Below are 24,864 nucleotides of genomic sequence, written 5' to 3'. Positions count from 1 at the left end.
CTCATCAGACCCACTGTTTTCAGATTCAGTATCTTGCAACAAGAGCACAGTAAATACACTGTCTCATAGGTTATTTTAGCAGTCACCCAAGAAGTTGAAGGCAATATTCATGCAAATGAACAGATACAGCATAATTGATTTGGAACCTCTCTGGGGCTTATTTACTGAGTATTATTTCCATAAATCATTTTGCTGTGTGTTAACAAATCTTTTGAACAATCCTTTTCAATACTCAGAATCATGACCCCTTGGAAATCTGCTGCTTACGACTGCCTGAATTATTACCATGTTTGAGATGAAAGAGCATGGCACCTGAGGGCAACTGGCCAATAAAACCGCCCTTGTCTTCTGCGGGGCTGTGGGATTGCCCTGCTTACCAGGCTCCTAGCTTTCTCCCAGCCTATGAGCCAAAGCCTAGCAATCTAATCAAGTGTGTGTCTGTTTATAAAGCTTATGTCATCTGAGTGGGAAACTGAAGCAATCCCTTGTGACTTAGGAGACCAGCCACATGTAGCAAAAAATGACTGACCTGGAGCTTGACTGCCACAGGACGCAATTTGTTTAGACAAATGGCTAACAAACAACTGTGAGCAATACACAGGTTTGCATAAATTATCATCAGTCCATGGGAAGCTCGCTACTTTGCGGCAGGCAAAGGATACATTCATCCTGCAAACTTGTTAAGGGATCTCTCCAGGCCTACTTAGCCCACACAGTGCTAGTCTTTGATGAGACTTGCATGCAATCGAAGTAAAGGGTTAGCATTCTAGGGACAGGTAAGTTGTGTGCAGCTGCTAAATGACACTTGGTGGCCCTTTGGGACTGTGGCTATTGTGCCTTCCCAAGGCAAGTGCAGAGGCGTGGGCAGGTGCAGTTGCTTTCAAAAGATCTTTGTTTCTGGGCACAGAGAAGTTGTGTAGACCTGGAAGTAAGGGGTTTCAAAGCAAATGCTTCTGATTGTTCATCTAGCTACATTTCTTTTTCCTGTCTTGTGAGTACAGGCAGGTGCCATTCCAATGACCATGGTTTTGTCAGGCCACATGACAGAAACATCCTGATTTGCTTCCCTTCTCCTCCTCCCACTCCTTTCTGGGCATGCAGGGAAGGACAGAAGGAACATGCAGAGCTGCTCCCCTCCTGCCAGGCTGCATGCTGGAATATTCCCATTCCTTGTCCTTGCTACACTCATGCCTTGCCTACTGTCTCACGTGTGTGATGGGGTGATAGGGGCCTGTGAAACAGTGGGGAGCGTTAAGAGTTCTTGCATGCAGCTCACCTATTTTTGAAAGTCTGGGTGCCACGTGCCATTTGGCAGCAAGGCGCCAGAGTAGGAAATGACGGAGATGGGATTTAACACGGGAATGAGGCTTCTGAGGTAGCAACCATATGGACCAGCTCCACCACATGTCAGAGCCTTCTGTGTGAAATGCTGAGCATCTGCAAGCTCCTCAGTGGCCCATGAAACCAAAAGGATTTGAGGGTTTCCAAAGACTTCTTGGAGATACCCAGCTTCTTTCAAGACTAGAGTCCCCCATCGCTCCCTCCTTTTGCCTTTCAGTTCCTCCGTCAGTTGAAATGTCTAATACTTACTAACTAAATCATTAACTGAGTTAAGCATTTTAATAGGCTAAGTAATTATAGCCTATGGCCATAATAAACGATACGGAGAGGGGATTTTTTGATTAAGAAATGTTTTCCCACCTCTGTATAACATATGACCTTCAATGTATAGGCCATATTTCTCACTCACTCTGCCACCCTGAGGGCACCACTTCCCTTTATATATATATAAAAAAATGTTAATGATGCACTTGTAATCACATGGCTGCATTTGAACAAATCTCATTCCAGACTTTCCCTGAAGGGTTTAATTATACAGGTTTGTGCAGAATTACACCCAGCTGTAATCCTGAGGTCTGCTAGTGCGACTGGTCATTCAATTCAGCATCTATGCTCCTGACCAAGTGTGCACAAAGAAACGTGACGCAATGTTCAGAAGAAAAGCTTAATGAACACAACTGCAAACTGAACCTCTTTAACCACAGTTATATGTACCTTTCTGCAGAATAGCAGAACATAATTCTGAGCTATCCCTTCAATGTGGGAAGAAAACACGGTCTCAGTTCTCTTCATTATGCAATTTAATGTAAATGTATTTTTTTCAGTCAAAGATATTTCAAAAAATAACCAATTCAAAAGGAGCTGCTTCCCTGACATCTTCCTGTTAAAGGTCTAGGTCAAAGTCTGATATCTGTTACCCTGCTATAAATCTAGAGATGATACCTGGATTCCAGTGGAGTAGGTCTGGATTTATACCAACTCCAATGAAAGCTCATTTGGCCTTCTAAATATGTAATTGTTCTTAGTGCAAAAAAATCTATTAATCCCTCACAGCAGTCACTGATTGTGGCATTTTAACAATAACAGCCAGCATGATTGAGTGTTTCAGTGCTTACTGACAGATGGTCATTGTGTTACAAAACAGCCTCCAGTAAATAATGACCATATCCACATGAGAGATGGAAAATAGTTCTCTCTTGTATGATGCTTTTTTGTCACAAATAATGAAGTAGGAATGTGTCTTTGACTCCATTTTATACTAAAAGGCAAAAAATGCCATTTGAATGAAAAGTGATAAGAATATGAAAGCAGAAATGTTCCAAGTTGCTTTTATTTGTTTGCTTGCCTATTTGTTTGCATCTAATAAACCATTAGGAATTTGTGGTTGGTGTTCTTCTATCCTTATTTCATAGTATACAGGTCTCTTAAGGCACTAATGGAGCTTCTTTTGAGCGATCTTAAGTAAACTAAAGGTGAAGATATGGTTTAATAGTTACAAGATGACAGGGCTAAAACTCCGCTTCCTCTTAAAATGGTGAGCGTGAGTGCACAGTGGTCTGCATGTCTGGGAAAGAGATTTCATTCTAACCACTGTGCTTAGGACCATAATGTGTACTAACAGCTTGTTACATTAACGTTCATAGACCTGTGAATTTACTGATGTTACTAATATTGCTACAGAAATTATGTCTGTTACACTGAAAAACAATCTGGAGCACCATGCGTGTTCAACAGACGACTCAAAAATGTTGCTAGTAGATGCCTTATTGTACACTAGGAACAGCACAGTAGAAGTACTTCTACCTGGCCAGGAGATCAGAGTCAAATGAGGGAAACAAATTGTCTTGCATCAGATTATTGATAAATGAAAGGAGTGTTTTCCACAAGCAAAGAGACAACTAAGCCTGAACACATGCAGACCTAAATTTTTTAAGAATAAATTGTTGATCAGTAACTGCATTCATTCCCATTGCAAAAAGCCTCAATGATTCAACTGAGCTGAAGTGAAATGATGAAGCACAACTGGAAAAATTAATACACAGCTATTTATGTGTTGACTGTTCAGTACAAGAAGTAGCTAAACTGCTTTTTGTCATTAAAAAAAGAACAGGTAAAGCTAAATACATGGAATAAACAGATCTATCGAATAAGAATGTTCCTGTTAGCTCTCAAAACAAATTATCCTTCAGCAGTCATTTTCAGCCCCATCTTGCACAACCTGCAGCAAAACCACTCATCCACTGCATCTTTATCTGTGCTGAACCTGATTGCTCACCACTTCACATTTGCACTTCACTACATTTTAATCGCTGATGTCTTAAACTGGATTATTTTACTGACTCTTACTTTGTAATCAGGGGAAAAAGCAAAATTTCCAAAACCACAACCATCTTGTCTACAGAAGTCTTCAGGGCACACTTTCCATAAAGTTCACTACTACGGAGGTCAATGATGAGATTGAAATCAGAAACTTCCACGTGTCTGAGTGAGCCCTTCCAGTTGCAAGTGCTCTTGGGCCATAACTTGTGGGTTTTATATCCCTCTATGTGTTTACACGTGTTTAAATTAGGAATTGTGCTCAGCTAGGTTCTGTGATTAGAAGCCAAGAGCTGTGCTTTTATTAGAGGCCATAATGAGTTCTCAGAGCTAGTCACTCACTTGACCCTGACAAGCTGTGGGAATGATTTTCTATGGTGGTTCCCACTTGTTTCTGATAGTGAAGTAGCCTCTTCAAGACCAACTAATCTCAATAAAGGTGAGAGACATTTTCATATCTATTAAGTAACCATTTATAATGCAGAAGAACATTTATGAAAGCAACAGCATGTCTTTTGTCTTCTATATATGGGACAACATTCAATGCTTAAACTAAGTGAGCACTTTTGCTGCAACTTGTTGGCAGTTTGAAATCCTGTGGAGAAATGAGTGCACAGCTTCACCACGGGCTAGAGAGCTATCACAGCTCACCCTTAGCTAGCAATCTCACAGACATTGAAAGTTGAATGATTAAGAGATGGTTTACCTTATCATATTTTAAAGGTGGCATCTTCATGTCAAGGCTGCAACAAAGCAAAACAGATCTTGTAATAGCAGTACCTGGAGTAAAAAGATGACTCCTGGCTCTTGGCTGTTTCAAGATCTTTTCATTGTCGTAACGTAATTAAGTATGTCACCGTTTGTAACTTAAATGTATTAAAACAAAGTCTTGTTCCTCTAAGCAAAGCAACACTGGAAGGGAGAGACAAAAATCACTTGTGTCCTCATTTTCAGCTGTCATGGTCTTGTGAAGCTACTTCCTTGACCAGTGGTACCATTGATATGTTCTCCAATTGTACCCAAACGGAGCTAAATCTTGCTTTATCTCCTCACAGAACAGCCACCCACTTTTTATTTCCTTGTATGAAAAGCAGAGGGGGAAAGGGGACACGGAAAGGTTTCAGAGCTATCATGCATGGGTTGTACAGGGAAAGGAGGACATTTTTAACACCATGAAGACTTATAATGGAATAGCATCTGCAGATTCTTTGTCAAGGTTGAATTGAGAATTCCAGTGTTCCTACAAGGTATTTATTTGTAGTCATACCTACTAAGGAGCATGTGTTAAATTTACAAATGCAGACAGCAAGAGACATGTCCACATACACGCATTCACAAAGTATATCTCCATTTGATACCACAATTATGACAATACAATTGTTTTCACGTCGAGTGCTGTGCACCACAGCTCACCAACTCAGCACATTACAGACTCCACAGTCTACTCAGTTCCTAAACATGGTCTTCCAAACCTGGTCTTTTCCCTGTCTCTCTGGAGAGCTGTGAGGCTTGAAGCCCTGTTGTCTCTGAGACTGTGGGCATGCTCTTCTCCACTGAGGGACACCTGAGCATCTCTTATTTTCCCATGCTGCGGGAGAACCTTTGGCAGTTTTTGTATCATCACTTCGAATTCTGCTCCAGCATTCTTACAAGCTCATTTGAGTTTGGTGCCATCCTTACTTTTATATATGTTTCTTTTATATATATATTCTCAGATAACAAATATTTGGAAAAGAAGTGGGCGTGAGATGCCTCCTAAGAAGAGATCCTATGTGGAATCTCACTTTCCTGCCAATTTGCCAGTGATTTCTTTCTAAGAATTTATTTTCAACCTTCTATTTATCTACATTGTGAACCAAGGTTGCCGTCTACCACAGCACCCTATAGCCAAACTGATGAAATATGATTCAGGCAGGTGGATTTCACCCTGGGTAGAAAATTGGCTGGACAATTGGGCTCAAAGCGTGCGATGATAGCACAAACTCCAATTGTCAGTCAAATAGTAGCATTCTTCCAGGGTTAATACTGGGGAAAATATTGTCTTCATTAATAAGCTGAAAAATCATTAAATCTGTGGATAATAGCAAATTCTGCGCATGTGCTGGGATGAAGAGGAGCCAATACTTCAGTGAAGCTCTGGAGGACGGGGCTGATGTTCAGTGGATGGTGGCAGTCTGAACGAATGGGCTGGCAGAGACTTAACATTGTTCAGAAACAAATTTTACATCCTCAGTGGAAAACCCCTATGCAACAGTACAGGCTGGGGACTGACTGGATAGGAAGCAGCTTTGCTGGAAGGACATGAGAGTCCATGGGGGTAAGAAGTTGAATATGTTTCAACGGCATGCCTCTGTGGCAAAGAAAGCCAGCCCTATACTGGCCTCTGCTAACAGAAGTGCAGCCACAGAGAAACTGAGCTCTAGATGTCCTTTCCAACCTAAACTTCTCTATGACAGCGCTTACTTGCTCAGCTTGTTTAAAGGATGTGACAGGATGCAAAAAAATCCCCAACCCAGTTGCCAAGTTCTCCTTTAACATTAATAAGGCTTCTGATGCTCTCTGCGAGTTCAATTACCTTACTGAAGAAGAAAATGTGGTGGAATGATACATACCATTTCTGGGAACCGGTATGAGCTGGATGTTAATCTTCTCATCTTCCAGGTACTTGCTACCTGTTTTCTCCTAGTACTAGAACGGCATAAAACAAAACAAAACAGAACAAAACAAATAAAATAAAGCTGACTAGCTTACAAGAAGTCTGGTTTCTCCCCCCTACCCCACCCCCAGTGATTTTCATCTTTATCCTTTATAATCTTCCACGTACTTCACAAGTTCTGTATAACAATTGCTAACTGTCGGCGCAATCCTGGGCAGCTGTTTGTTCACCTCAAGGATTATTTTGTCCTTGCCTAGGCCTTTACTTTTACCTGGGAGTATTTTCAAGAACACTGACCTTCATACATGCCCATACTCCCATTCTTAAAGGTCAGGCACCACTTCTCTTAAACACAGCGTCCCAGGGCTTTAGCAGGTAAGGAGCATGGAGGTTTGGGAACTTTGGGAAAACTTACTGTGCTGGCTCAGAAATTCTCAAACTTCCCGGGAAGATGGAGTCCCCGTTCCCTCCAGCTCCTCCTGTGTGCAGAGATATGCCCGTTATAAATCACATGGGTTCCAGGCTGCTGAGATCCTTGCCTTTTCTCCCTGAACTACAGTGCTTCTTCCACCCTGAGAAACAAGTCAGATGGAGTCAGAAATGGAAGCCCAGAACAGGCAGTATGGAAACCCAGCTGATTCATATATGCCTATCCAGGGACAAGGCACCTAAAATGCAGGTCTTGTGCTAACTTCCTTACAAGATCCAAATCCTCACCAGGATCTGGCCTTTTATTCCTATACAGGGATTAAATAAAAGACTAGATCTATAGATTTGCCATGATTCATTGTTTTGTTTTGTTTTGTTTTGTTTTTTTTTGTCTTGGCAGAGCTTATTTGGATGTTCAGGCAGGACTTTTGTACATATACAGATAGAAGTAAATCATCTGTGGGCCTTAAAAATCAGCTGGGGTCAAATCCTGAACTTAACTGAAGATCTTTGTAAAATCACAGACCTAAACTAGACCCATGTTCCCAAGCTACAAACCAATGTCTCTGTTGAACAAGTAAGCCTGCTGCAGAATGCTTAAGGGAATGATAACTGGCATAGAAAAGTAAGCACATCTACATGAGATATCTGATATAAGGCATCCATCACTGTGCCTTTGATCAACTAAACAGAATCTCTTTCCCACCTCAGAGAAGCTGAGGTCTCAGTATTGTTGTCTCCCCCAGGAGACAAAAGATGCATGCTTTTCAAGCTGCATGATGTCTGACCTTGGAAACTGCTCATGCCTGATGAGGACTTGGGGATTACATAGGACAGAAAATCAAGGCAGAAGTATTTAAACTTGGAGAGCTACTTTTGGGTTGCTGTCTTCATCTTTGATGATATGACATTTAGCATGTTACTTCTGGTAACTCTAAGGCTTACGGAGCCCAGATCTCAGCATGGACCCAGGAGATGTGTTTCAAATGCACTTACTTTCATATTGTCCTTTCTAAATTATTTTTTTTCTTTTTTAAATGCTAAATTCGTATTACAGACCTAACTGTATCAGTAAATGCTAGACTCGAATAAATATTTTTAGTAATAAGGTTACTAAAATATTATAAATAAAGATTATTAGAAGAGTAATTTCTATTCAAGATACTCTTAACCGCAGAACTGATTGGGACTAGATTCATAAAACAAGGATTTAGACAAAATCTAGCTTCAGGCTGCTGCTTGGAACCATGAGGAAGGACATAATGTCTGAAGATTCCCAAAGCACTTACCCAAACTTAGCCATCCACAGGCTGTTCTATCTTAGTCCTGTCACACTTGAACAGTAGACAACCCCTTGCCTATCTGATCTGTGAGGCTCAGACCGCTCTATTAGGGAGGGTCTGCACTAAAACCAGCTAGGGAGGGTTTTAATACAAACAACCCACATGCAGTTGTCTTCCTGAAAGGACGTAAAATCAGCTCCCCTAGTTTTTGGAATATTTTCCTGCTATGTTGTGAGACTGAAGAGCTATACCTGCATAACTGTTCATTTAATAGCTGTGGCTATTTCATTGCCACAAACCTAGCGGTTTGTTCACATCTGGACAGTGAGAATGTTGCATTCCAATTCCCATTTTCAGAAATATTTAAATAATTTATATAAGGCAGTAACTAGAAAGAGCCTGAAGCACCTCTCTCTCCTTTCTTTGGGAATGTAGCACTTTCCTCTCTGCAGTCTAATGAATATCAGGAGACAGGTGACTACATACCCATGTCGACTGAGAAGGGGTTAGAGCCCAAATAAAAACAGTGAGGGCACAAGCATTAGCTAACAGCTGTCACATGAACATTGCTATGATGGCAATGTACCTGTGGTTGTCAAATTTTCACTGTTGATGCTTCTAAGGACCTCAGTAGTTCTCCTGCACCTCAAAACAAATATTCATTAGCATGGTGTTTTCAGAGAAGAGTGGATTTATGAAAAAGTGTGTCAAGAGTTGAAATTATGTGTAAATTCAGACTGCATTCAACAAACAATTTCAGCTGGAAAAGGTGAAAAACATGTTGAAAATACCAAAATATTCTATTTCAGTATTTTTAAAGGAAAATGTTTCATTTCAAAAATTAAACCTAAAGGTTATGCTGTAATTTCATTTTACCACTTTTTTTTTTCATCACAAAGTCTGTTTGAAATTTAACCTCAGTTGACAGGAAAGGAAATAAGAAAGGGCTAAGAGGGGATTTTATTCACATAAATGAGAATCAAAACAAGGTATTAAGGTTGAAGTAAATACTTCTAGCTAACTCAAGATGGCATTTTTAGTTTACTGTAACAAATCAAAAATCCTCAGAAAGTCAAATCATGACTTGACAAAATTTTTGCTTAAGACACTTCACAGCAAAAATCCATGATTCAGCCAGATCCAGCATACATTCATGTGGTCAGGGAAAGGGCCAAACCACAGGTGGGAAGACAGACAGTCTTTGATAATGATCTAATTCTCACAGCCACAGTATAAGCCAGCACTGGGATTTATTTATTTCTTCTCAAAATGAAAATCCTGAGTATACAGAGAACAGCAGAACTGGAAGAAAAGCATTTCCTTATACACCCTTCTGTTTTGTTCAGCTACTGTCAAATAGTTATGCTCAGGTGGTGTTTTCTTTTTAAAAACTGTATGTTTAGAACACAAAGCCATGAAATGTTTAATACCATTCTGGAAAACTGACTTGTACAGAGTTTAATTACATTTATTATTTAACAAGCGATTGGCAAAACTTATTTTAGGTTCCTCAAGAGCATTTCAGTTATTAGCAGGCTTTATAGAGATAAGAATAACAGGATTACTAGGGATGTCAATACTATAGAGCAGAATTAAAAACTACAATGAATATGGCTATTACTATCACTTTAGAACTATGCTACAATCTATTACGCTTTCTTAGCAAGTTAATGAAATTCTTTGTCCCACACACAAAAGATCTGTAGTATAATGAAGTTATTAATGAAAGTAAGTCAACCTCTTAGAAGGAATAAAAAAGGATCACTGGCAAAAAGGCAAATGTAATTCACTTATTCAACAATCATACTATTGTTTTGTAAACAATACCAATTTTTAAAAGACTTATCACTTCATGCTGTACACAGATCTTTTGTAAAATATTGGTGCATGTATTTCTCTGAATGTCTAAATCAGTTTATAAAAGCGAAGTTTTGCTTATAATCTGCTATAGGAATGTAACTACATCAACTAAGAAACACCAAGTGCTATTTCAGGAGTAACAAGTAAGGTTTACAAGCTTTAAAAATTTCTCATGCCAACAGCTGTTGTTTTTCTTTTATTGTGGTTTAATATGGTTTCAGAATTCCCTTGGCTTTAAGACCAATGACTTTTTAAAGTGTTAAACATATCTGATTCTTCTTACCTTATACTGAAGGACAGGCTGATTTGTTAGGAGTTTTGTTTGTTTCACATATTAAAAATTAAGCAATAAGGCACAATGTGGAGGAGTGATTATCTGATGATAACCCCAGCTTCCTGAAATTGCTTTATTGCAAATATAAATATATTTTAGATTGTTCATTGGATATTAAGAGCATTAGCACGCTCATAGAGTTTAATCTTTCCCTTTAGAATATTAAATTCATAAGGCTTTTTTTTTGTCTGAGCTATTTTTTAACGTGCAAGAGAGAACTTCATATACTCAAGAAATACTGTAATTGGCTGGTGCATACTCCACTGGGGAGATTAATTTACAAGCACTGTACAGTTTTGCTAAAACTACTTCTCAACATTTCAAAATGTCAATAGTATATTTTCCCAGCCCTGTAAACACATTTTGATACACAATATAAACTTTAATGGTAGTTTTAAGACACCTCTGGGGGTATGGTTATTTAAGCAGTAAGACACAGTAGGGTGTGAATTATGGTATAATAATTCCCTACCAACTGCATTGTTAGGCACGAGGCCAAAGGCCAAGGGACCAATGAACACACTAGGTGTGAATTATGACATCATAAGTCACACTCCGGAGTGTCTTACTGCCATTAGAGAAATATTTAAAACATGTTTTAACACAAATACTTTATTCCTATAGTACTGTATTTTAATGGAATATCCTGAAAAATCTTCCCAAGTAAAAAGTTAGCCATTATATAACCTGGAATTAATAACAAAATTGAAAAAAGAGTCTCATACCTTCTGCTATTTAATTTGTTGTATTGCACTGTGGTAACACGCTTTAAGGAAGAGCCCCAGAAAATACATGTCTTAGCCAAGTTTGCAAAAAATTAGAACAAAGGCCTTCTGCACAGGGGGAAATAGTCTGCTTTGCTCATTGTCTGGAGAATCAGATTGCCTGAATCAGGTTTGTACTGGCTTCTCCTGTGTAACTGTATTGATGCAACTGCTAGAAAATCTACATACCTCTTTTCCACACTTGGTTCATACTGCCATAACAGGACACAATACAGACTTTGAAAGAGTAGCAAAAAGGTTCCTTAGACTCCATTTAGCTCCTGCAGCTGAGGCTGATCACGTCTATAACACAACTTTTAGTAAGGACAGAAAATATTATAATGTGCATTTATACTATTTCCCATTTTAACCTCCATTTGACAAATGTATTCTCTCCCCTCTGCGTAATCCCACATCACCAGTGCAGCAATGACAACAGTGTCATCTGGAGATGCACAAGCTCACCTTACAAGCAGCTAGCTCAGTGACCAGTAGCAAGCTCATTGCTGCAGCAGGGATCTTGGCATGATCTAAACTGGCTCCTCAGTCAGTTTTTACAGCTTGCCCTAAACCTCCAGGCTGCTGTGGATTGATTGTTACCAGTCCCCAAGCAGGCTAGTGGGCATTAGAGTTAGCAATACCACAGAGTTTATGTGAGGGCGACGTGCCAGGCCTGTCTGAGAAGCGGTAAGCCCGAGGGCATGTCTGCATGTCAGTGCAGGGAGGTGTTCAGGATTGCCAGGCTAGCTGGGTAGATGTTCTTATGGCTATGTATAGTGATGCTGTGCCATGCAGGATAACAACTTGCATCCTAGAAGGAATGTAGTTGCAAGGTCAGGTTCATTAGCTCTCTTGCGTCCAGTCCTGGAGCCATTTCATTTTGCTCTCACACAAGGATCTCTGCGTGTGCCTGGTTACCTGAGCGAAAAGACAGAAACCTCGATTCGTCCAGGCAAAGCCTATTCTGACATAATTTAGTGGGTGAGAGTTGTTTTCTGCATAACCTCACAGTGGTTAGCTGCCCCTCCTGGATAATGTAATGACCCATGGCCATTCACATCAGCTGAAGCTAAGACTCAGAGTCTCGAGTCCCTGCTTCTCCATGAAACAAAATGGGTAATCTTACAAAGAGGACTTCTGTGAAGCTAACAGTGGTAACAAGGTAAAATTCCAAGCTAACCTGGTGTCTCCCCTTCCTTGTCCACTGAAAAGTTCTACTTTTATCTCCAGCAAGAGAAGGTGCTTAATTCTGCCTACAGCTTGATGATACTCGTGGGAATAATTTGAGTTTTGCTGCTTCCCTGTAAAAACAAACAAACAAGCATGTGATAGCTCTGCCATTCAGCCTGCTTGAAGCTTCTGTCAAACATGATGGAAAACCCTGCAGCTCTAAGCAGGTTTTTTTCCTTTCCCAACAACTTCCAACCAAGAGTGATCTCACTTTTTTAAACCTAGCTTACATTTGAAAATATTAGTTTTACATCCACTTGCAAAATTACAAGCACTTTTTCCTGGTTCCCAATAGAAATGGGGCAAACAGCCAAGGAAAGTGTTTCACACTAGCTCTACAGGCTCCAAGAACTTAAAATAAGTGGCCCCTGACAAAATACATGTGTATATATATAAATTATACCTTTTAGTGGCAAAGCAATATTTCAAAGGCTGCTGAGCAGTAGCTAACAAGTTTCCAGCAGCATGTTTTTCATAAATTAACATTACTGTTCAGAACTCAGGTTTGCCAACTAGAATGCTCCAATTTCTGAAATCATTTCATTACATGAAATTTGAGGTATAAATGCATCACTGTACCACCGTAAGGACATAATCCTTTGATATACCCATCTCCGTAAAGCCTTCTGGCTTGTAACAGTAAATCATAGCCCTATTTTCATACCTCATTACCATTATGTATCTTTCCACTGACACCTGACCTTACGCATAATCAGGTACAAATTTCAAACCATACTTATATGCTAAATGAGTGCCTCATTATTTTACATAACCCAGAATGAAATAAGATTTGATATGTAACTGCAGAATTCACAGTTCACAGATTCAGAAACACAGGTCCACCAAAAAGAAGTCATGCTCTCTAATCCATGACTGAACAGCATCAAATCACACCTGCATATAGGAGCTTTGCAAGAATTTCAGGATTGGATTTTAGAAAGGATATTGCCAGTTCTGAAAAAACAACATAGTGTTGAAACTGTTTGGTATGTTGTTAAAGATAAACTATGAAAGAAAAATGCGAGGATTGAATTTATTACCTGTATTTTGAAGAAAGAACGACAGCACCAATTGCATTAAGTTATAAAACACCAGTAATAAACATGTAAATAATCTTCAGGTTTGCAACGCCAATAGAACACAGACATCTACAAAGAAATATATATATGTATACATGTAATATAATAAAACCATTCATTAGAGAACAAGAAACATTGTATTTTTGTACTATATAAAACAGCTGTACAGTGTGCACAGACTTTCCTGATGTCTCTAAAATGCCTGTCAGTCACTTCTTCCCATCATCATTTGCTTAATGTAGTTTCTTATTGTCCATGGGAGAACTCTAAGTGACTGTCTCCTACTTTTAAACTAAGTACTTATAGTGCAGTTTGTCTCTCTCTATATACACACGCATACATATATAGACTCACAGATGCACACATATATGTATATGTGTATATATATATGAAAAGAACAAACACAATGTACATGTACACACGACAGATCTAAATAGCTCCTCCATCCTGTGCTCCTGAATGAGTGCTTATAAAAAAACCCTGCACACTTTGTGAAGGGAAGAAAACTTGCCGATTGTGCAGACTGAAGTCATTAGATGGTTTCATTCCTAACAGTTTGCAAACACACAAATCTGAATCACATGGTGGTATCCCATATGCCTGAAGAGAGTCTGTTGCAGGAGGTATCTTCTACCTTCTTCAACAGGGTTGGCTTTTTACAGGGGGGTGGAGGTGGGGCTGTGATTCTTTGCTCAGTGCTGTGCAATATTTGCTGCCAGTCTTCTTTCTCTTCACACAGCTTTCTCCTCCAATCTAGAAGCTCTTGCAGAGCCACACTCTCATTCTCTGAAAGTCTAAGCTGATGAATAACCTGTTAGTGAGAAGAAAATAATAATAAAAAAGGTGGAAAAAGTTAATTCTCCTGGCAGTGTAAAACTGCAACATCCATGCTGAATGATACTTCACATGGGTTCCTCTGCCTCTTTTGTCATGGACATAAACTTGTGGGCACGGCAGCCTCAGGTCCCGGTTTCTCATCTCCTTTGTAAAGAGCTCAGTGACGTGTATAATGATGTACCAACAATAGTGACTTTCAGCAAAATAAACTTCCCTTGAACTCATGAGAGGTGTTTTATGCCGCTAAGCCTTGTGCGAGGAGGGAACCACCTTCTGTTCTGCATCCATTATTTGCAAAGGGCACCGTGGAGCATTATACGCTTATCCACACATTCTAGTAGGATGATGAACAGAAATCCTCAGAATGCTAGTTTGCCCTGGCTTAGTCACGTTAGACGTTGAGTGGCTGTGAGTACTCCCGTTCTAGTATTTACAATTAAAGAAATAAATAGGTGTATGTGGGTAAACACTCAAGTTCTACACTTTTGCTGAGGGAAAGCTGCTCTCATTTGTACTACAGCTGAAAGAAAACAGATCAAACAGCTGTTAATAATTTGAAGCAACTTTGTCCTCCAAAAGGTTTTAAAACTTTGTGCTTAACTCGCTGCCCCCACTCCCTGTTTATCATTCTTTACACTGAAAATAAAGAAAATTAGTGATTTAGAATTGCCTTATTTCAATCTTATGTCTGAAAGTCATGGAGCTGAAGTTTTATGAAGCAGGTGCCAAAGATGAAACAAATGGAAAAAACTCCCCTATGTCAGCAAAGGGTACATGAACACAATCCTCTGAAACACACAAACCAGACTGCCTGCAGTGATGAGTAGTTCATATTTCTAACAACTTGAACTGTTGTCATATAATAGTGTTATGCTCACAAAATACTCATTTATACAGAGAAAATAGCAGCTGTAGGAGTAGTAAGGTTTTGCCCCTAAATGTAAATACCCTAATAGCCATAACCAAGAAACTATAATCTGTTTTGCTGCTTAGAATTAGTAATTCTGCATATCACACATAGGTGTTATGCTTAGAACCAGGGGCTGGCCCTTGTCTTCCTCCAGAGAATACATTAACAACAGAAAATGTAGTTTCAGTTGGCCTGAAACTATTTATAAATTCATCTTGAAGTAGCCAAACCGTTCTCTACTAGATTCATGATCCACCTAGGAGAAACTGTTCCCTCCCATTTAACTATTCTGTTCCAATGATTATTTATTTTGTTCAAGGCAGTTTGAAGCCCTCATGACAGCACGAGTCCACAAAGCTATGAAGTCCATCTCACGGTCCTTTAAGACCTACTTAGCACCTACGCAGTACAGCAGCACGCAGTGCGGGTACGGAGAGCTGTTCACTTGGGGGTGTTCTGTAGCAGAAGGGGCCTGTCAGGGAATATGAACCAAACCCACCGTGACAGCTAAGGGCCCATGGCCCTGACCCTGATACCTTCCTTCTTAAGGACCCCGCAGGGCCACCTATCAGAGGCACCTATGACATGACTAAAATGCCCATACTTCACCTCACACAATGGGCTCACGGAGAAGCATGGCTATTCTTGTCTAGGCTGCATTTATGCTCCTTGTCATAATGAGAGATGGCTGCACATTGGTTACCATGACAAAGGAACTGATGTGCAGTGCCCTTGCATGCTCACAAGACACTACGCATGCGGTGGGTTCCAGTTGCAAGGAGGGTTGAGTGACACGAAGGGCTTTTTTGTCACTGATGGGCAATGAGGCTCCTGGGGTAGAAGACTTTGCTAATGCCTGTGGCTCCTGCTGTTCCTTCACGGAGTACCAGGTACCTGGGTACAGAGGCTTACACAGGCTTTACGCTGCTGCTTCAAATGTGTCCTGTGCAAGTCAGACCTTTCACACGTGCTGTCAGAGAAGGAATGAGCCCTTACGTGGCAACGCCTGAAGATCGATGGCGAATCTGCTTCATTTCTGGTTGGTTGATACTTCACAAAGAAATGCATTAGCCTCTAAAATGTCTCAATAAAAGGTATTATAATTTCAAGTACAGTTGTAAATTCTGTATTTTTAAGAAAAAAGAAGAAAAATGGAAAGTGTTTGAAAGACTTCATTAGAGTATATTTCGGTGCCATCCCAATTGCGTACTACTATGAAATCAAAAACCTCTTTGCTTTTATGTTTACACAAAATGCAACAGGGGATCTCAGCGACTCAAAGGAAAATGAAATGTTCCACACATATTGTTAGAGAGATACCAGAGATTTCTTGTGTACCTAAACACGTTACCTTTTTTTTACCTTTCTTTTTTTTTTTTTTTCCCAGTGTGGCTAGGAAACATTAGAAGGCAAATGAGAAGTTTGTAATTGGAAACAATTTTATCAAGAAAGACAGGTCAGGTAGTTTTATCCTATAGAACAGATGTATAGTTTGGGAAGCAGTGGGGCTCCCTGTGGCCAAATTCCACAGATTTTTGCAGGTTTAAATTATGGGCATAACCCAGTTTAGAAAACTGGGTCCAGTCTTCCCAATTTAGACACCTTATTTGCATCTAAATTTTAGGCATTTCATGAACCTGTATTAGTTACGCTTCTTTTCAAAAAGGTGCTGGAATATATACAAAGCAAGCTGTGTTAGACTCATTCCAAGAGTTTCATATGAAAGAGTTTCAGAGATAAATAATCAAAGACGTGCCTGAACACTGGTAGATAAAGATGCTTATAAGAAAACAGGTATTTTGAAACTCTGCGTTATTGGATGTGCTCAAGTGACAAAAGTTTGACGGCGTGACTCTAATATAAAGTACGCAGGAATTTTCAGTTTTGAAAGATGGACAAGGTATTTCAATAGAGACAGTGCCACTGCTATTCTAAGAAACATAAAGGCACACAGGTGCAGGATGAAAAGCGACTACATTTTGCCTGGGCAAGGCAATTGACAAATGCATCCTATTTATAGCTTAGAGGCACTGAAGAAGCTTTATTATACCGACCCTGCTTATGCAAGCTGTAAATTAATGTTGGGTCAGCAGTTTCACTACAGAGCTCATTTTCCAGTGTATAGTGGACAAATGTTGGTCCAGTCCACAAATAAGTATACATATTTTATTGTATTTTTTAAAATGAGGATGGAAAAGTATCTCAAATCTTTATTCATTGTGAGATTGATCTGATAAGTAAGCTGGAAAAAGTTGGTATTTCAACCTGAATGAAGGACATGCGATGGAAATGCAGTGGAAATGAAATGGGCAAAATGCACAAGAAATGGCAGAGCTTTAAATGAATCAATTAATTTAATTACAGCTATTTGAATAACATGATATCTCTTCTCTTTTCCATTCATGATTAGACCTGTGACAAGCTAAAGATTTATTATACATATTCATTATAGAAAAGATTTGCTGAATAATTTTACATGAAGCACAATGTAAAACAGCAAGCTATGTTTCTTCATTATTATTCTATATCCTGAAGAGGTATTTTGTGAAGGGTGTATGAGGTGTGTAGGAAGTAATTACTTTAAGACTACTGATCTTTTCAATGAACACTGAACAAACAACTTCAACCATTAAGGGGTAGAGATGGTACCAGCTGCAGACAAGCATTTTCCTACCCAAAATCAATGCTCAATCAGACATGGGCAACTTAGCATTTGGGCTAGACCCACAAAACCATATAGCAGTTGAATACCTAGCATTTAACAGCCCTGCCACCTGGTGGAAACACCATCCCTGTGTTTGATATCCAGAGTCCTGGACAAACAAGAAAAGCTGAAGTCTCAAAGACAGTGACACATAAGAGAAGAGCATGTGGAGTCAACCAGAGCCATTCATGGGAAACTGCAATGGATTGAGGCAGTTAAACAAGATCCGTATTTTCCACTGCAAAATACGGCAAGAAGAACAAAATAAATTTGTAATGAGCAGCCCAGGGAAGAGATCCCAAGATTTGTTCCTCCCACCTCACAGCCCAAACTATCAGACCACAGAAGCAAGTTCTCTCCTCCTTGCACAAGGGATTTTGGTTGGTGACAGAGCATCAATGGCTTGGCTCCAGAAGGACATGCATGGAAGAACTTCCACCATTATCCCGTGGTTAGAGCATATTGGGTTGTATGTTGGCAACCATGAAGATCTTAGAGTACTATTTGCCTACTGAGTTATACACATTTAAGTATTGCAGAGTCATTGGAGAATGAGCCCCTGAATTGCTTTCTGGATTTAGGCTTCTAAATTCTGCCTGCATTTCACTTTATAGCCTGAAGCAGACTTACTGGATTTCGACTTTGTCTTAGAATCAAGATGAGTTGCTATAAGTCAATAAATAATTTTAACTGTAGTCTTATTTCTTAGGCTAGTTAAAAAATTCAGTGAGTTTTTAAATATGGAAAGTTGAAGGTTTCACATTTTTAATTCATTTTGTGACAAAAGGTATGCCAGATAAAAAGATTAACAGGTCCATTTAAAATTAAGTTTAGAGTTTTTAGAAGTTTGTCTCTAGAATCTCAGGAAATACATTCTGCATTAAAAGATCAACTGCTCTAACTTTACAGAGGATATTTTGTAACATTCAGAAGCAAGAAAGAGCTTATATTGTCTATTTGTGTGTCAAATGCTACACAGTTTTCATCATCAAGCTATGGCTAAAGGACTCTAAACTGTCTGCCAAACACAGATTTATTAATTTGCATTAGTAGACTCTTTTGAGTATTTCATCTTATTTTGCTCTCTCCCTGACCAAATGTAAAGTTTACTTTTTCAAAAATATGTATCGTACTCCAGTCATTTTTTTGGTGATTTGCGATTGGATGTTTTAAACATACAAATAATTTTCTCTGCACAAAACGTAGCTCTTCATTTTTTATTACAGTTCTGGTTTTAGTTGCTTCTGTAAGTTTTAGTAAAATTCCTGAATACAGACATAGAAGCACTACAGAAAACAGATTTTTAAATCATAACACAATTTCAGGACATGTATAGTGTATAAACCTGTGCTCCTGAGACATTTGCATGAGGTAGCTAGTCCATATTTTTCCTTCAGAGAAACATTGCCAATTATTTTCTTTAATAGATTTGTCAATGTTGGTACTTTAAAGTAACTGTTTAGTAGACGCTCACAATTATTACAGCATTATTATGTTTCTCGTCCATTAGTAAAGTTGAGGTCCCATCATGGAATCCATGGGAAGACTCAGTCTAGAACACCTATTTGATCAGGATTTAAAGTCAATTATGCAATAAATGTAAAATGTTGATAAATTATCATAATTATCTTAGAAATGGAACTGCCTTGACAAAACCCACGTTCTTAACTTTTTCCAGTTTGCAGGCTGTCTAAAAATGTAAGCAGAACGAATTTCCACCAATAGGTGACTCACAGGTATCTCTATTACAGCCCTCAAAAGCAGTTCACAAACCCCAGTGGGTCTCCTGCAGATCATCAGTTTTAAAGACAGAAGTGATCAGGATGTTCTCACATCTCACTTCAAAATTAAAGACACAATTTCATCCAGTAATTTTGGAAATAATTCTTACTGTATGTGATTATTAGCAAGACCAACACATTTTGATTCAACCTGTGACACGCATGCATGTCTCTCACGAAAATGTTTCTAACTCATTTTAATGGCTTCATCTTTCTCCGTTTTCTTTTTGCATCTGATAAGCCCCTACACTGACTGCTGCCAAACATGCATGTCTTATCTTTCTTTCCAACTACAGGACAGGCACACTGCAACCTCTCAAAAAATCCTGACCCTTCAGGTTCAAACAGGGATGTTTGGTTTTATTCTATGTTACGAAAAAGCATAAATCAGGAAAAGATTGCTTTTCTACCAATTCTTGAACCAAGGAAAAAAAATCTGTCAGCCTACATGTTACTTACCAATACAATCCTCATTTAAAGATACAGGGGGAAAGCACACAGTAAACCAAGGGTGTGTTAAGAAGCCTAGGCAAGCATTCAACATAAATCAAATCAATATGTAAATTTGTGTTTGACTGGGAAACCTGCACTGGCCACGTAAGACCCCAGCAGGGAGTAGAGAGCAGCTATGAGAAATGAGATTACATGCTTCTAAATTCCAATTAAAAATCTTCAAATACAAATGTACCACTGGGATCCAAGCTGATTCATGTGATTGTCTTGTGAATGCTGGGACATGCATTTTTTTGCGAAAGCAGACCCACCGGACGTAGTAACTTGATACGTGATACGCAACAATAAAGTGATTTTAGTTAAGTGTTTCTTTAAACTGCTGATGATTTTTGTGTTGGAGCAACCTTACCATCTCCAAAAATAAAACTCTCCAAATGGATGGCAAATGGGTTCATTGCAAAGGAGAAAATGGCAAAGACGGCAGGTGCTCTGTCTGCTGCAAATCTGGAATTGCTCTGGAAGAGGTATGCCAGCTTCAATAGAGTTAAACATGAGATCCATAACTGAGATATGTGTATTGCATTTGCTTTGTTCTAAACAAAAAAAATATTTTTTATCTCAGTTAAAATTTCTTATTACATCAGAAGAATAAACTACCTTTAGAACAGGTGTTATATAGATGACATAACAAAGGAAGTTATAACTTTGCTGATACTTAAAAATTGGGGGTAATCTTAAAAGTAACTTTGTATTTAAAATAAAACAAAAAAGGGACTACATTTCTGAACAAAATCAGATCACCACAAGAGTCAGGAAGAAACGCTTTCCCTTCTGGCAAGCATTTTTCAGCTATCTGCATTTTTTTGGGGGACAGATATAATCTTCTTCCAAACATTGGTCGTTGGGCAATGCTGGAAGCAGGATATTCTGGTGTCAGAGACCATGCAGGCACAGGCATCTTTGATCGCCCAGTCTAGTCCTCTGCTATCACGTGGCATTTGGAAAACTCTCACGCTTCATCCTACAAAACTTAATTCCACTGTTTGCCTTGGTTTGGCTTTCTGAAAGGGTTTTCCAGAAAAATTCATGAAGAAAAGTCCACTAAGGATTACTAGCTACAAAATGAACTCTGCCTGCAGAAGGCCTTTCCTCACAGACCACTGGAAAGAGAGGCGAGAGGCACCCCGCACATCTCTGCTCTCCTGAGGCACCTGCACCTTCTTGTTTTTGTCAGCAAGAGACTCCTGGGCTACACACACCTCTGGTGTGCCTCAGACAGAAGATTTTATATTCTTCATCTGACCACACAATTCTATTTCTCGTGTAAGTTTTCTGATTTTCTCTCATACTCTTGGCGTTTTCTAGTTTGGGGTGGTTTGTTTGTTGGGTTTTTTTGGGGGGGTGGGTGATTTTTTTATTTTTTGCAGGAATACATTTTAGTTGCAACAGCAGGGCTTGGTCTTCCATACCTTTGTACCTTTCCCTCAGTGAAGTAGTAACGTGCCTGGGACAATAATATTCTCAATTAATTAGGTTAATCACCTTCCATACAGCTTGGAGGTATTTCAGCAATCAAAGATATTGTATCTTATCTTTGCAAAATAAAATCATTACACAAATCCTGATTATAGCTGTAATGTGTAATCTGGCAGAAGGTATTAGAGCAAGGTAGGCAATGTTCAATAATATATGACAGTACACGTGTCAGGCACTGTGAATACCTGAGCTGGGAATACAGTTGGACAAGCCTACACATTCAAAATAGGGGTATATTTTACTCATTTACTTGGGTCTTGTGGGTTTCAATTATTCATTTATTTATTATTATTTGTTTTGGCTGAGTTTCTTTCAACTCTAGATTTCCGATATCAACTACAAAATGATACCTTCCCAGAGTGACTAAAACATCAACAAATATTGAAATATACTATATTCTTCTCTAAGGTAGTATTTATCTTTCCAGATAAACTGATTACCCAATGCTCTTTAAAACCTTCAGAGCACCGTCTTAATTCACCCCTGACACTTGAGAACAAGATTATGTTCAGGACAGCAACTGTGCCTTTCTCAAGATGAGTTCTGAAAAGAAATCATTTATCATAGAGGTCTTCAGAACAGCTGACCGAACAATGCTGATACCACTTTGTACATCATCTAACAAAAAGTAGCTGAAAAATTGAATCATGTTGCTACTTAATTGATCACTGCTGCTTTGTGGTATTAATGGAGATATTGTACTTGATCCGTTAGGAGACTAAGTTTGCCACAATGCTTTTGAAGCAACTACAAAACCAATCATCAACTCGGATTTGCTAATATTGTGTATCATCCTTTCTCGTATAAAAACCACCACACTTATGGTCAAACAACACTAGAGGCAAACAGCACTTAATTTATGGTCTGTTCGCAGTCTAAATCTCTGCTGATCTACATGTATGCGGCAGCGTGTGACAACAAAAGAATGAGGGCAGAGGGACCTATTTGTTCTCTCTCACTCCAGGCACTTACGACCAAGTCAGAAGTGAAGTAACTCTCTGCAGGGGCTGTCAGCGGGGTAGCGGACCACACTCCCATTGAACTCAGATTTGAAGCAGCCTTGTAAGGTGACCCGCTGCCACAGTGGCAGCCCAAGGGGAGTAACTACACGCTTTAGCCAAACACCTGGGCTCAGGGAGGGCACAGGAACGCTCAGGAGGTTTTGTTCCCTACTCCTCAACAATCACAGCCTTCTACCAGGGGAAAATGCAAAGAGGATGAAGCAGTGGAGACAGAAAAGGGGCCTCAAATGTGTAGGGCGCTGACTGTGGCATCTACTCTTTCAAAGAGGAGAATCTGCGCTTTCTCTTTTGGAGGTCGCAGCAGACAGATCTAGGACATACTTACTGAGGAAAGGGGCATCAGCCCTCCAAAAGCCTTTGATACAGAAACACAAGATATTGCACCTACTGATGAATTCATACAATGTGTTACCTCATATCATTTATCTATGTCACACGTTTTTGACTGTACTTCTTCTAAAAATAAAGCTGCACTGTGTTTTAAGACCTGATTTTTGTCTGAATGTGACATTACAAAAAGAATTCTTTCACATTACTGTCAAAACCATAAACAAAACACAATTCAGGGGGATATACCAGTTCAGATCAATGATAAATACGTAACATTTTATGTCCCTTCTTGGATGTTATGTGTTTACAAAAGCGTGATTTTTTTATTACACCATACTTGTTTGATTGCCACGTTTTGCTTCAAAGATGATCAAAGATTACTTCCACCTAATAGGCAAACATGACAGACATTAATAATGAATGTTAGAGCCCAGTGTTTAGAACTGTAACAATGGGTGGGGGGTAGCAACACACTGCATTCTTGACTATTCATTTTTTTAAACTTTTGAACAGTCAACAAAAGAAGTGATTGGCAACAAATATTAAATCAAGTAGGAACAAAGAAGGCCCTTGAAACTATAATGAATATGCAGCTCTTTCTAGAGAAGAGACTGCTGAAAGCAATGAGATTTCATGAAATAAGAGCTATGGCTTAAGCTATAATGAAACAATAAATACATTCTTCACGAATATGAAAAGACATTTTCAATTTTTCATTGTCAAATGTTGGCTCCTATATTACTGCAATCTGCAGATTCTTTAGTATAACAGTATGTGAAAAAATAAACATAATTTTCTATCTTACTTCTTTGAGCACATGACAGATAAAACAGAAGTGGGTAACCAAAATCTTACGCCAGGATGTACTGTATGTCTGCTATTAGTTAACCTACTAGGATGGCAAACTGCTTGCTTATTTGTGTCTTGTTCTGGGAGTATTTCCATAGAATGCTGAATGTATGTGACATCATCCGATTACAAATAAGCCAACATTCAGCCATTAGAAAGCTAAACTGCACAAAGAAGCTTTGCAACTTTCAACAGGAGATTTTATACATTTCTTCTTGGATGGCTGAATCTTCAAAGTATGGTTGCGAACTAACACACCTATAAATGTAGGCGGATTATTACAATTGCTTTTATATTATGCAACATAAAAGATCACATTGATATGTGTATGAAGATGAATATCATATCTGGAACATCACATAGACTTTCTACTTTTTTACTCCTTAGTCCCTCTCTCTTTTCACTCCACCGCCCTGTGCTCTGTCCTTGGTTCTTTTCCCTCCTGTTTTTCTTATCTTCCTTTCAGTTGTTTTTCTCACTTCTCTGGTTTTTCTTCTTCTCTCTGGCTTTTCCCTCTTTCGTCTTTCTACCCCCCCCCCCCCCCCCCTTTATTATTTACCTTCTCTCTCAGTCATTTTATTCTTCCTCCAACCTTCTCTGAATCATCCTTTATCTGGTGCCTGTTTTACTCCCCACTCCCGCCCCACACACACGCTTATTATCACTCTAGTCTTTAATCTGCCCCTCACTTCCCATCTGTTCATTATCTCCAGGTTGTCCATCTCATCCTGTTAGAGACAGACCATGTTGCTTCTTGCTGCCCACATAAGAAACAAGGAGTCTTTTAGCTGGCCTGCTTTTCTTCATTCCACTGCATCTTTCTCACACCACATCCCACTTCATAGTGAATGTTAATAACAACTTTAAAATATTTTTACCAAAAATAAAAAAAATACAGTCCTGGATCTGTGAAAAAGAAGACGACAGGATTGCTTAGCTTTTGTGTGAGGTGCCAAAGATACAGTCTTACTTTTGTTAACTCTATTTCATCTTGCTGCTGTTGCTGGCATTTCAAAGAACTTGCATATTTCAACAGTCTTTATGCTCTATCTTTTAAACATACACAGTCATAGGAGCTATTGAGAACAGAGGAATCAATAAATACAGTCTGGAGAAAAGAGCCCATTGGACTGGCTAAGGAACTGAGAAA

The 24,864-nt window shown here is 39.1% G+C and overlaps 1 protein-coding gene across 5 annotated transcripts in view; it reads right to left on the bottom strand.

The window, feature by feature from the left end:
• Window positions 1-13,331: 13,331 nt before the first annotated feature.
• Window positions 13,332-24,864, bottom strand: part of MYO16 (myosin XVI) — a 385,302-nt gene continuing 373,769 nt past the window's right edge. For all 5 annotated transcript variants that reach the window (XM_049834474.1, XM_049834472.1, XM_049834470.1 and 2 more), the window contains one exon: window positions 13,332-14,103. In XM_049834474.1, the coding sequence (XP_049690431.1) occupies window positions 13,870-14,103 (234 nt within the window). In that variant the 3' untranslated portion in view covers window positions 13,332-13,869. The remainder of the gene's footprint in view (window positions 14,104-24,864) is intronic.

Source organism: Accipiter gentilis, chromosome 31 (assembly GCF_929443795.1).
Source record: "Accipiter gentilis chromosome 31, bAccGen1.1, whole genome shotgun sequence".
NCBI classification, from domain to species: domain Eukaryota; kingdom Metazoa; phylum Chordata; class Aves; order Accipitriformes; family Accipitridae; genus Astur; species Astur gentilis.
This window is presented reverse-complemented; position numbering and strand designations above follow the sequence as displayed.